The sequence below is a fragment of the Acartia tonsa genome, chromosome 11 (genome assembly GCF_053477335.1).
Source record: "Acartia tonsa isolate MP-2025a chromosome 11, ASM5347733v1, whole genome shotgun sequence".
Taxonomy (NCBI): domain Eukaryota; kingdom Metazoa; phylum Arthropoda; class Copepoda; order Calanoida; family Acartiidae; genus Acartia; species Acartia tonsa.
The window spans coordinates 23,796,767-23,809,571 of NC_137270.1; the positions used below are offsets into that span (position 1 = coordinate 23,796,767).

Here is a 12,805-nt window from a genome sequence, read left to right on the forward strand (position 1 = left end):
AGTAGGTAAAAAAAATTTGATAAAGATTGATAAATGAAAATATCAAATATTTCATACCTTCATGGATGATATGATTTTCTTGAGACTTCAAAAAACTTCGATATTTGTTGATAGAAGAGGAAAATAAATCCAGAATTTGTACCAAAGGTTCAACAATCTTTATTAAACAAAGTTTTTATCAGATTATATTACAAATCTATTTTGAATTCAAACAAAAAAATTTATACTTATGCCCTCCAACCCCCTATCCCTCATCTCATTGTAGAGGTGCATATTCTGCATGGAATCCCCGGTTAAAGGGGGGGGCGGCTATAAAAATATGTAAGGGTTAAAAAATCAATAAATAAAGAATAATGGAAACATTTTTCTATTTTCCCCTCCTTGGGAGAAAAGACTAGGGGGGGGGGGGGGGGGGGGGTTGTAATACAATAATTTGCAGTCAAAGAAAAAAATAATATATTGTGCAGAATATACACCCCTTTTATATATTAATAAGTTTTGTAACACAGTTGAAGATTTAGTTAGTACAAAAAGTGTCCTATCTTTTTGATTTTTATTTAAAATAGCTAGTCGATGTTTTTAGTAAGTAGTAGGTAGATGTAAATTTGCCTATAGATTTTAGATATGCAATCGTTTTTATGTAAACCTCTTATTTTTGAAGTAATTTAAGTTTTTTTAAAAATTAAGTAGGTTTTAAGGCACTAAAACGCTACAAAAAAAAGAAGAAAATTGCCATTATGAACAAGAATAGTAAGATCTTTAATTTGACACCTTACTTTTAGAATTCTGTTGAGTAATTATTGAAGAAATCCATTTTTTAACCCAGGAGAATAAAAACTTTGAACTTAAATATATCATAACACAGGCCTAAGAAATAGTTGTTTATATATACCTTCAGAATGAGAAAAATATTACGAATCCATTCTAAGCAAAATTGAAATAAAAAGTTTACAAAATAAAAAAATAAACTACAATAAAAGAAATTATATGAAAATAACTTCCCCCCCCCCCCCCCCCCCAATTCCCTTTCACCATCTTAAATCCTTTTTTTTGAGAGTAAAAATGGGAATGGGGGTAAAGTGTTGCCTGTATACCTAATATAATATGTTTGGCTATTTTTCTAAAATTTTTTTTTACTTTTTTTCAATTTTGCTTACAATGGATTTGTAATATTTTTCTGATTCTAAAGGTATATACGAACCAATATTTTTTATGCCTGTTTTAGGATATATTTAAGTTCACAGTTTTGATTAAACCGATGTTCAAAAGAATCGATTTTTTCAATAATTACCCGACAGAATTCAAAAAGTAAGGTGTCAAATTAAAGATCTTACTTTTTTTGTTTGTAATGGCAATTTTCTTCTTTTTTGGTTGCGTTTTAGTAACTTAAAACCCACTTATTTTTTCTTATAAAAAAAAACTTAAATTACTTCAAAAATAAGAGGTCTACAAAAAACCGATTGCATATCTAAATTCTATGGGCCATTTTACATCTACTACTTACTAAAAACACCGACTAGCTATTTCAAATAGGTAAAAATCAAAAAAGTTAAGACACCTTCTTTAAGAACATACTTACATTTTCAAACCATTGGTCTCCAATATCTACTTCCCTTGCATTTTCCAAAAATATGTTTTGACAAACTTGAACAGCTTCATTGGTAATACTTTTGGCTTGGACAAGTCTTTGTGTCAATTCCCTGAAATTAAAATTTTTTATTAAAAAATAAATCTGAAACCAATATCTACTTCTTTTAAAATCTTCTCAAATTATAATTAAAAATAGATTAATGGCTCGTATAGATCATTACACTTTGAGTCCTTAAACTGTTTATAAAAAAAAATCTCTGGAAGTGGTCAGGAAAGAGGAGAATTCAGAGGCAAGGACGTCCAAGCTTTATTTTGTTTTGTTGGGAAAATCTCATGGGGGAGATGATTCCTATTTAATTACGGGGAATAAATATACCTTTCAACCCCCCCCCCCCCCCATCAGTCGTCTCTGAGCAGAGTGACAAAAAAGACCTTAGGGAATCAAGAAAAGGGTAATGGCAGTTTTTTATTTGAAATAAAGAAGGGAAGGTTTTTTTAAATAAATATTTACGTATGAGAAAATAATTTAAAACACTGTCAAATAGTGAGAAATAGGAGGCTAAACAAGTCAAATGCTGACAGCCAAGAAGTCTAATCAATTCTATAACCTGTAATCAATGTGTTTATGTTCATCAGTATTGCCAATAATTCTGCCTTTAACATCTTCTATTTCTAAATCTTGATCATCAGTGTCCTCTGTTTTGAAATATATCTCTGTAGCCGCCATGTTGCTTTCCTAGAATAAATATGTAAATGTTAATTAGATATTATATTAATGAGGGGGGGGGGGGGGGGGGGTAATGCAACCATCTCATAATCAATGAGTAAATGGCACTTAAAATTCGAATTTCGATCTGAAATTTTCCATGAGTAATCCTTGGTAGGTGTATTTTCCCTAAATCGAACAAAAGTTGGAAAAGTAACGGCTAACGGCTGGTGGATCAGCCTTTTAGCCATTTTTTGTTGTTGATATTTTCATGGCAAATTCGTCACGAAACCTATCTCCACATGATACTCTTTGATTCCTACGTAAGGGGGGTTTTTTAATGCAACCATCTCGTAATCAATGTACTTAGAATTTGAATTTAGATCTGAAATTTTGCATGAGTAGATTTCCTAGATTTCCTCGTACGGGCGGGATTACAGTCCAGGACCTTTTCGACTTGGTGTACTGTCTAGGTCCTGGTCCAGCAATCCAGGAGAACTAAGGATGACTGTCACGCACCCTTTTCTGTCCAAACACCCAAGGATATTAGGCTAAGTAACATCCAACAGACAACCAACTCTCTGTGATGCACGACCTTTGTCTGAGAAGTCCCAACTGTGCATGGTAACGAGTTGCGCCTGTTTTGGGCCAAGGCATTCCCCCTACTCTAACTATTTATGTCGCACATCTGACATAGCAGCAGTAGGAACCATTTTTAACGTCTTTAGTTATGACGCGGTGTCGGCCCGAGATTCGAACCTATCACCTTCCCGACGACGGGCGGATGCGCTACGTGTTGAGCCACGGTCGTGGGTTTTTGCATGAGTAATCCTTAGTGGTCTATTTTCCCTAAATCGAAAAAAAAGTTAGAAAAGTAAAGGCTAACGGCTAGCGGCCGTTTTGTCATTTTTTTGCTTTTTCCTATGCAAATTCATCACGAAACCTATCTCCATATAATACTCTTTAATGCTCCAAAATGTTTTCAAACGATTCTAGCCGCTAGTTGCTGGTACTAGAAATCTAAAAAAATGTTTTTTGTATGTAACATTTCACATGATTTAAAGCAAAAATATATTTTAAAATGATGATTTCTACGTAATTTACGTCAGATTTGCCCTAAAAATAGCTAAACGGCTGAGCCGTTAGCCGTTACTTTTTCAACTTATTGTTCGATTTAGGGAAAATAGACCTACCAAGGATTACTCATGCAAAATTTCAGATCTAAATTCGAATTCTAAGTGCCATTTATACATTGATTACGAATGGTTTCATTAAACCCCCCCCCCCTTATAATAGATTTGCCCTAAAATAGCCGAAAACCGGTTAAACAGCTGAGCCTTTAGCCTTTACTTTTCCAACTTTTTGTTCGATTTAGGGAAAATAGACCTACCAAGGATTACTCATGCAAAATTTCAGATCGAAATTCGAATTCTAAGTGCCATTTACTTATTGATTACGAGGTAGTTGCATTACCCCCCCCCCCCCCCTAGATATACCACACTTTTCTGGGATCTTGCCAGATCAAGTATCAACTGTGGGGAATACCAAAGGATGACTCCATGCAAAATTTGAGCCGGATCCGTCCAAAACCGGCCGGGATTTTTATAAAAAACCGGTTTTTTTTTGAGGGGAAGGAGTCATCCAATCAATATAACTCTGAAATACTTTTCATTTGCAAATTAAATTGGCTACATTTCATGTGAAGTAAATTTTTTTGTGCGTCCAACCGTTTTTGTTCCAGTTGAAATTTAAAAAATATTACTTTTTAATTATAATTATTTTTTTCTTGTAATTTTAAAACTAATTAAACATTAATTGTTAGTACATCATAATTTTGATGATTAATTGCACATTTCAATCACTGATATTTACTACTTAATAATTTTTAATTTATCTTTTAATTATCTGATTAATCTCTAATGATTATTACTTTGTAAATCTGAATACTTATTATTCATCTCTAGCAATTATTTATAAACTAAAAAGTAATAAAAATTACTATAATATTACTATTTATTAGGTTAGGTAGTTCAATTGATAATCAAATAAAGTAATTTAGAAATGGTGATAGTTACTACAATATAAAAAAAAATCATAACAATATGAATAAGTATTGATCAATTAGTAATAGGATATTTTATATGATTAATAATGATAAAATCATAAATAATAAGTAATAAAAAGATAATGATAATTAATATGAGTTATTATTGATAGATTTAAAATAGGTTATGTAATATAATTTATTTATTGATTTGTAATAGGTTATATTATATGATAATTAATACTTATAATACTATAACTGAATAATAATAATAAGATAATCATAATTATTTTGCATAAATATGGTAAGATAATATAATTCATAATTAAAGTGTTATAATCAATAATGAGATAATTTGGAGCCTGCGTCTTAAGAAATTATTTCACCCAAACTTGTTTCTTGTGGGGGGGAAATACATTTCATGGGGTTGGTGTAATTAGTAATTGTTTTCCTTTTTTTAAAATTTCAACTGGAACAAAAACGGTTAGACGCACAAAAAATTTACTTCACATGAAATGTAGCCAATTTAATTTGCAAAATAAAAGTATTTCAGAGCTATCTTGATTGGATGACTCCTTCCCCTCAAAAATGGTCGTTGAAACCTCGTGAACGGCAAAATCGCCGAAAATTGCGATTTCGGCGACGAATAATGGCCAAATGGTCCGCCAGAGGTGAATGATACATAAGTAAAGAAATGTCCGCCTCAAAAAGTTGAACATTAATGAAGAAGTGTCCTAAGTCGCTAAATCGGCTTCGTCATCCCCTAAAGGGGCAAAAAACCAAGATTTTTGAAAAATCGTGCCTTTGGCGGCGCGTATCGGCCAAACGGTTCACCCGTGGCAGATAATGCGTATGTAAAGAAATGTCCGCCCCAAAAAGTTGTACAAACTTGCTTTTGTGTGTCAATCCCAAAAAACAACTCCCTGCATGAGTTTTGGCCAAAAAAACGAAAATCGCTACTTTTTACGGTTGATAACTATCAAATCCGGCTTTTAGTCGGCCACCTGTTAAAAGCTTTATGGCCAGCCGTACGGCCTTAATGATATATCCCTGGAACTGCCAGGGTATGTGGAATTTTGGTTCAGAAAAACATTTAGACCTTCTCATTGCAATTTTATTGTATATGGCGTGTCTTAAAGACCATAGTCAACCTAAATTCTAATGTATGTATAAATCCGTCAAATTTTTAAGATTTACCAACATTTTTCAAATTGACACAAGATTGTCAATTTTCAACCTTTTTTCACATTTTAAGTTGCTAAAATTATCTTCATTACCTAAGGTTTTTGGTTTTTGAAAAATTATTAATGCAAAATGTAATTTAAAGCATTTTTTTTTAAATTTTAGATGAAATTTTGATTTTTAAATTTTTTTTTTTGGGCCGGAAATGGCCGGAAACCGGCCAAAAGACCGGATTTTAACCATTTTTTTAACTCTAGGGGTCATATCCAGTGTTGAGGAATTCAGATCAGACCTTAAAGCAAAAATCATCATTGGGGCGTACCCAGGAGGGGGCTTGATTTACAGATACCCCCTAAAAACCGGAAAAAACCGTTTTTTTATAAAAATCCCGGCCGGTTTTGGCCGGATCCGGCTCAAATTTTGCATGGAGTCATCCTTTGGTATTCCCCACAGTTGATACTTGATCTGGCAAGATCCCAGAAAAGTGTGGTATATCTACCCCCCCCCCCCCCATTATTATTTACAAAACAAGGACTTTTATGAATCAATGTTGCAGTGCTGAAACAAAGAGGTTCAATTTAATTAAAGAAAAATTAGAAGATATACCGGGCGATTAAAAAAAATGCGTTTTCTGATTTTCTGACAAAAACAGAAGTAATAAAGAAAAATAAACAATAATATTTCATTGTTCTCTGTGAAAAAATAAATGGAATTCATAAAATATATTTTTATCATCTCTTAAAATGATAGGTTTATAGTATCAAAATGCTCAATGTGAAAGAAGTAGTGCAAGAAAAATTAAGATAACCCTTTCATTTTGTAGAGAACAAGGACCTATGACAGATTTTTTTTCATATTCGTATTGATTGTTTCTGAAAAAAAGGAAAATACAGTTTTTATTGAATCACCCTGTATAAAAAATAAAGTAAAATAATGTTCTTCAGTTCAGCAGGTGACTGTCAGACATGTCCTATTTATGCTTCAGATTTTCAAATAAAAAGGTAAATCATATGTCAGGGGTGTATATTCTGCAAAATTGACCCTGCAAAATTGGGGGGGGGGGGGGGGAGCAAAACAACTAAAAAATGTTGTTAGGGGAAAAAAAAATGAAGAGAAATGAAAGCTTTTTTTCCAAATTCTCCCCTCCTTGGTGAAAAAACTAAATTAATGTGTGTGAGGGTGGATAATATAATTAAAATAAAGAGTTCTGAAAGGGGAAAAAAATTGTGCAAAATATGCACCCCTGTAAGTTTAATAAAAATAATTGTGAAAGTAAAATTCTTCAATCAACATACCTAGGTGTTTATTATTTCTTCAAGAAATGTAACATATGGTAAATCATCTTAATTTTCTGAAAAAAATATAAATTTAAAAAAATATTTGAACAATTAAAAACTTGAAAAAAAAGAAGGGGGAGGGGTGAGATTATTGTGAGACTATTTTTGAGACTATTTTGACAGACATTTTGCAGGTCCAAAAGGCCTTAAAAATTATGAAATAGCATTGTAAAAGATTAAAGGAGTAGTAGGTTGCGCTAAAGTTTTAAGTTTTAAGCTAAAAATAGTAGTAGAACAATAAAAATTTATGTTAACTTTAAAAAAAAATTTGTATATATTTCTTTTTAATAAGAAATACACATATTTAGTGAATATTATCGTTCTACTTCTATTTTTAAGCCATAAAACTAACACCTTTACGGAATTTTAGCACAACCTACCTCCACCTTTGTGAAAAAAGTAAAAACATAAAAATAGCATAATGACAATTATCCTTAAAAGGAAGGTACATATGACAGAGATCAGGAAAAGCAGGTATCAAGTGCTAGTAAACATATTATTATAATGTTCGTTTTAGGTGTTAATTGCAAAAACAAAAATAAAATATACTTCAGGGGTGTATATTTTCAAAATTGACCCTGCTCAGGGGGAAAAATGTAAAAATTACGAAAACATTTTATCCATACCCCCCCCCCCTCCTCGGTGTAAAAAAAATAAAAAATGTGTGGTAGGAGGGATAAAATAAATAAAATATAGAGTTCTTTAAATATTTTTCCATTTTCCCTCCTACTTGGTGAGAAAAAACTACGGGGGAGAAAAAAACAAAAAAATTTTGTAGCCGGGGAAAAAAAATAATCTTGTGCAGAATATACACCCCTGATATACTTATATAAATATACAAAGATAAAATAATTAAAGATCTAGAGTTCATCCAGGCCCTCAATGTCAATCTTAGATATCATATTCAAGTGTTCAGATGTTTTGTTATGCTTAGTCAATTCGCTATTTGAATAGAATGCTTTCTGACATAATTCACAAGAATATGGTTTCTCTCCTGTGTGTATTCTTTTATGTACTGTTAAATCTCCCACCTGCCTAAATGTTTTGCTGCAAACATCACATGAATATGGTCTTTCACCTGTGTGTATTAACTTGTGCCTCTTCAGATCTGATTTATTTTTAAAAAATGTACCACAGATTACACAAGGATAAGGTTTGTCATCTGTGTGGCTCTTTGAATGTGATTTTAAATTTTTTGGTGTAAAAAATCCCTTTCCACATATGTTGCACAAAAATGACTTTTCCCTTTTTATATGTGTCAATTTATGCTGCTCAAGAATAGTTTTACCAGAAAGATCTTTCACACATATTTCACATGAATATTTTTTCGTACTTTCTCGTCTTTCATGCTTTAATCAATATCCATTTCAAATAACATACTCAAATGTGTAGATGTTTTGTTATGCTTAGATAATTCACTATTTGAATAGAATGCTTTCTGACATAAATCACAAGAATAAGGTCTCTCCCCAGTATGAATTCTTTGGTGAATTCGTAAATCACAATCTTGATTGAACGCTTTGCCGCATATATCACATGAATATGGTTTCTCACCAGTGTGTATCCTAATATGTTTGTCTAGGTTTTTTTTAGATTTAAAATTTTTTTCACATAATTCACAAGAATATGGTCTTTCATCAGTATGACTCCTGGAATGTGATTTTAACAATAGTGGTGTAAAAAAACCCTTTCCACATATGTTGCACAAAAATGACTTTTCCCTTTTTATATGTGTCAATTTGTGCTGCTCAAAACCTTGTTTAGTAATCATATTTTTCCCACATATTTCACATGAATATTTTTCCTCATTCTCTCGCCTTTCATGCATAAGTCTTCTGTGCTTCACTAGAGAATTCTTCATGGTGAAAAATTTCCCACAGTCATGGCATTGATAGGGATCATGTTCTGAATGTAATTCTCTGTTGTGTTTATCTTTATAGCTTCTAGATGAAAAAGTCTTGCAACAAATATCACAAGAAGGTTTTAATTGGTGAACATCTAAGTTATGTTTATCAAGATTCTTGAATGAGGTAAAATTGACATTACATTTGTCACAAGAAAATTTCTTATATTTACTTTTATTATGTAACAATTTGTGCTTTTTAATATGCTTTCCATTTTTAAATTTCTGACCACAAATATCACAAGAAGGTCTTATCTGGTGGGCTTCCCATTTGTGTTCATCCAATTTTTTAGAACTTGGGAACTCCTTCTTACAAATATTGCAATTACAACATTTAGTTGAGAGTCTACAATCATTTTAGTGAACTTTCCAATTGTGGGAAAAAAATTCTATGAAAGAATTGAAAGAAACCTTTTCCAAGACAGCCTCATCACATATTTCACATTTAAATGGCTTCCATCCAATAGGTATCTTCCTATGTCCCATAAACTTTTGATGTTGAAACACGGCTTGTCTTTTCTTAAATGACTTGCCACATAAATCACAAAAAGGTCTCTTCTGGTGAATTTCCCAATTGTGTTCATCATAAATTCTGAAAGATTTGAACTTTATTTTACAAATTAAGCATTCTTTTGCCAAGTTTTTATAGTCAGATTTACTGGCTTGCTCATTGTCAACATAATCATTATCAGATTCACCGGCTTGTTCATTGTCAACATAATCATTATCAGATTCACTGGCTTGTTCATTGTCAACATAATCTTCTTCAATTTCTGAATTGTATTCAAAATTGCTGTCATCTAAATCATTACAATCATTTGAATCTGAATCATATGTAGCTGTTTCAGGGATCTGGTTGCAATTGTTAAGTTTGCAGTCAAAATCATCAGTCCAATTGTTAGATTCATTTTCAACTGATTTGATATTGTTACAATCATTTTTATGAACATCCCAATTGATATTATGAAGTGATACTTGACATTCTTTCCTTGATGTTTTTGTCAAATTTTCAAAGTCACATTCACTGGCTTGTTCATTGTCAACACAATCTTTATTAATTTCTTCATTAAAATCACCTTCATTGTCATTTGATTCTGATTTATTTGTATCTTTTTCAAAGACATGATTGCTGTTGATAGCTTTGTAATTAAGATCATCAGTACAATTGAGAGATTTATTTTTGAAACAATCATTTTTATGAACATCCCAATTGTGAAAACAAAATTCTATGAAAGAATTGAAAGTAACCTTTTCCAAGGAGGACTCGTCACATATTTCACATTTAAATGGCTTCCATCCAATAGGTATTTTCTTATGTCCCTTTAACTTTTGGTGTTGTAACACACCATTTCTTAACTTAAATGACTTGCCACATACACCACAAAAAGGTCTCTTCTGATGAATTTCCCAATTGTGATTATCATAATCTTTGAAAGATTTAAAATCTTCTTTGCAAATAATGCATTTTTTTGCCAAGTCAGATTCAGTGACTTGTTCATCAATTTCATTATTGTCATCAATTTGGTGAACATTCCAATTGTGGGAAAAAAATTCTATGAAAGAATTGAAAGAAACCTTTTCCAAGGAAGCCTCATCACATATTTCGCATTTAAATGGCTTCCATCCAATAGGTATCTTCCTATGTCCCATAAACTTTTGATGTTGAAACACGGCTTGTCTTTTCTTAAATGACTTGCCACATAAATCACAAAAAGGTCTCTTCTGGTGAATTTCCCAATTGTGTTCATCATAAATTCTGAAAGATTTGAACTTTATTTTACAAATTAAGCATTTTTTTGCCAAGTTTTTATAGTCAGATTCACTGGCTTGCTCATTGTCAACATAATCATTATCAGATTCACTGGCTTGTTCATTGTCAACATAAGCATTATCAGATTCACTGGCTTGCTCATTGTCAACATAATCTTCATCAATTTCTGAATTGTATTCAAAATTGCTGTCATCCAAATCATTGCAATCATTTGAATCTGATTCAACTGAATCTTTTACAAAGACCCCAGACCTGTTAAATTTGCAACTATAATCATCAGTCCAATTAAGATATTCAATTTTAATTGATTTGATATTATGAAGTAATACTTGACAATTTTTACTTGCTGCTTTTGTTTCAGTTTCAACACCTAAAAATATAAATGTAGTTAACAGTTTTGCTTAAAGACAAAGAATTTATAATAATGATTAATAAATGGTAATTTTGAATATTTCATACCTTCATGGATAATATGTTTTTCTTGAGACTCCAAGAAACTTTGATAATTGTTGATAGAAGAGGAAAATAAATCCAGAATTTGTACCAAAGGTTCAACAATCTTAATAACAAAATAATATCAAGTTATAGTTAAGAGCTGCCTTGAATTGAACAATCCATATTAAGACAAAATCTCAGACACAGAAGATTTTCAGAAACATTTTTGTTGAGTGAAATTCAAATTAAAAAAACTTAATTTTTATATATCAGTGCTGTAACTCTTTTCAGCTAAGCATTTTTTTAAAATTTTTTTTTTGTAAAAGTAACAATTGTTGATAAAAATGAGCCAAATATTACTTACATTTTCAAACCATTGGTCTCCATTTTCTACTTCCCCTTTATTTTCAAAAAACATGGTTTGACAAATTTGAACAGCTTCTTTAGTAATACTTTTGGCTTGGTCAAGTTTTTCCATCAACTCACTGAAATTCAAAATTTATACCTGAAAGAATTACAAAATCCTTTCAAAATTTATTTAAAAATAGGCCTCAATAACCTTTCTATGTGTGCTCAAACTGTAAAAGACTAATGGCACATAATAAATTAGGCCATTGTCAGAAATATCTTTGAGAAAGAGAAGATTATGTTAAATGTTTATTTGGACTAAGACAGTCCGGAAAAATACAGCAAATAAAAAGGCTGACACTTGAATTTTCTTCAGTCAATAACAATTCAAAGCCATGGTAACCAACAGAATAAACTGACAGGAAATTTTTAGCATAAAGTTATATTATACTAGCGGCTTTGCCCCTAGCCTCTAGGGCCTTTGCCTTAAGAGGTGGTCAAAAGAAATTTTTGGCGAAATTCGTAAAAGGACCAAGGAAATCTTCAGCCAAAAAAACGGGGGTATTTTTTTGTTTTTGGGGAAGTTGAGGGTGTCCCACCCCCCAAGAAAATAGCCTAAAACCACCACAGGACCAGTAGGAATATTCCCTGAAGAGTAGAATCCGATCGGTTCAGTGGTTACCGAGATCTTAAGGGACGGACAAACAGACATCATTCTACTTTATATTATAAATAAAAGTTGTTATATTAGTCAGAAGAAAATGGGCCAGGGAGTGAGTACTAATCCTAGTCTGTAAGGAAAGAAAGCAAAATGAAGAAGCAAAAGGAAGTTCAGAAAATAAATATCTTAACCTGTAATCAATGTGTTCAGTATTGCCACTATTTTTGTGTTTGACACCTTCTATTTCTAAATCTTGATCATTAGTGTACTCAGTCTTGAAATATATCTCTGTAGCCGCCATCTTGCTTTCCTAGAATAAATATGTAAATGTTAACTAGATATAAATAATTATTTAAAAAAACAAGGATTTTTATGTAACAATGTTGTAGTGCTGAAACTAAAAACTAATATTTTCATTGCAGGAAAATTCGAAGATATACAGGGTGATACAAATAAAACTGCGTTTTCCGATTTTCTAATACAAACAGATACAACAAAGATAACTCTTTCATTTTGTAGAGAACAAGGACCTATAATTTTTTTTTTCCCCCATATTCCCATTGATCGTTTCTGAATAAAGGAAAATACAGTTTTTAATGAATCGCCCTCTATAAAAAATAACAGTAAAATATTGTCCTTCGGCGAATGACTGTCAGGTACAAAGACATTTCCTATTTATGATTCAGCTTCTTAAATAAAAAGGAAAATCATAGGTATGTTTAAAAAATAAATTTAAAGGTAAAATTCACCAATCAACATACCTACCTAGTTTTTTTTAAAAATATCTTCATGGACTGTAACGTATGGCAAATCAAAGTAAATTTTCTG

General features: G+C 31.5%; 2 protein-coding genes across 5 annotated transcripts in view; both read right to left on the reverse strand.

Moving 5' to 3' along the window:
- Positions 1–12,805, reverse strand: part of LOC145331603 (uncharacterized) — a 140,564-nt gene that overhangs the window by 5,700 nt on the left and 122,059 nt on the right. For 3 of the 4 annotated variants that reach the window (XM_080176361.1, XM_080176360.1, XM_080176359.1), the window contains exons 2-5: positions 6,818–6,872; positions 2,199–2,326; positions 1,580–1,700; positions 58–157 (exon numbers count right to left, since the gene is read on the reverse strand). In XM_080176361.1, the coding sequence (XP_080032487.1) occupies positions 58–157; positions 1,580–1,700; positions 2,199–2,317 (340 nt within the window). In that variant the 5' untranslated portion in view covers positions 2,318–2,326; positions 6,818–6,872. The remainder of the gene's footprint in view (positions 1–57; positions 158–1,579; positions 1,701–2,198; positions 2,327–6,817; positions 6,873–12,805) is intronic. The other variant, XM_080176362.1, reaches the window with a different exon arrangement.
- LOC145331605 (uncharacterized) lies at positions 8,070–12,804 on the reverse strand. The gene is made up of 5 exons (XM_080176366.1): positions 12,743–12,804; positions 12,169–12,287; positions 11,333–11,453; positions 10,993–11,092; positions 8,070–10,903 (listed from the first exon to the last, which is right to left on the reverse strand). The coding sequence occupies exons 2-5, from the start codon at positions 12,276–12,278 to the stop codon at positions 9,120–9,122; spliced, it is 2,115 nt and encodes a 704-aa protein (XP_080032492.1). The 5' UTR covers positions 12,279–12,287; positions 12,743–12,804; the 3' UTR covers positions 8,070–9,119.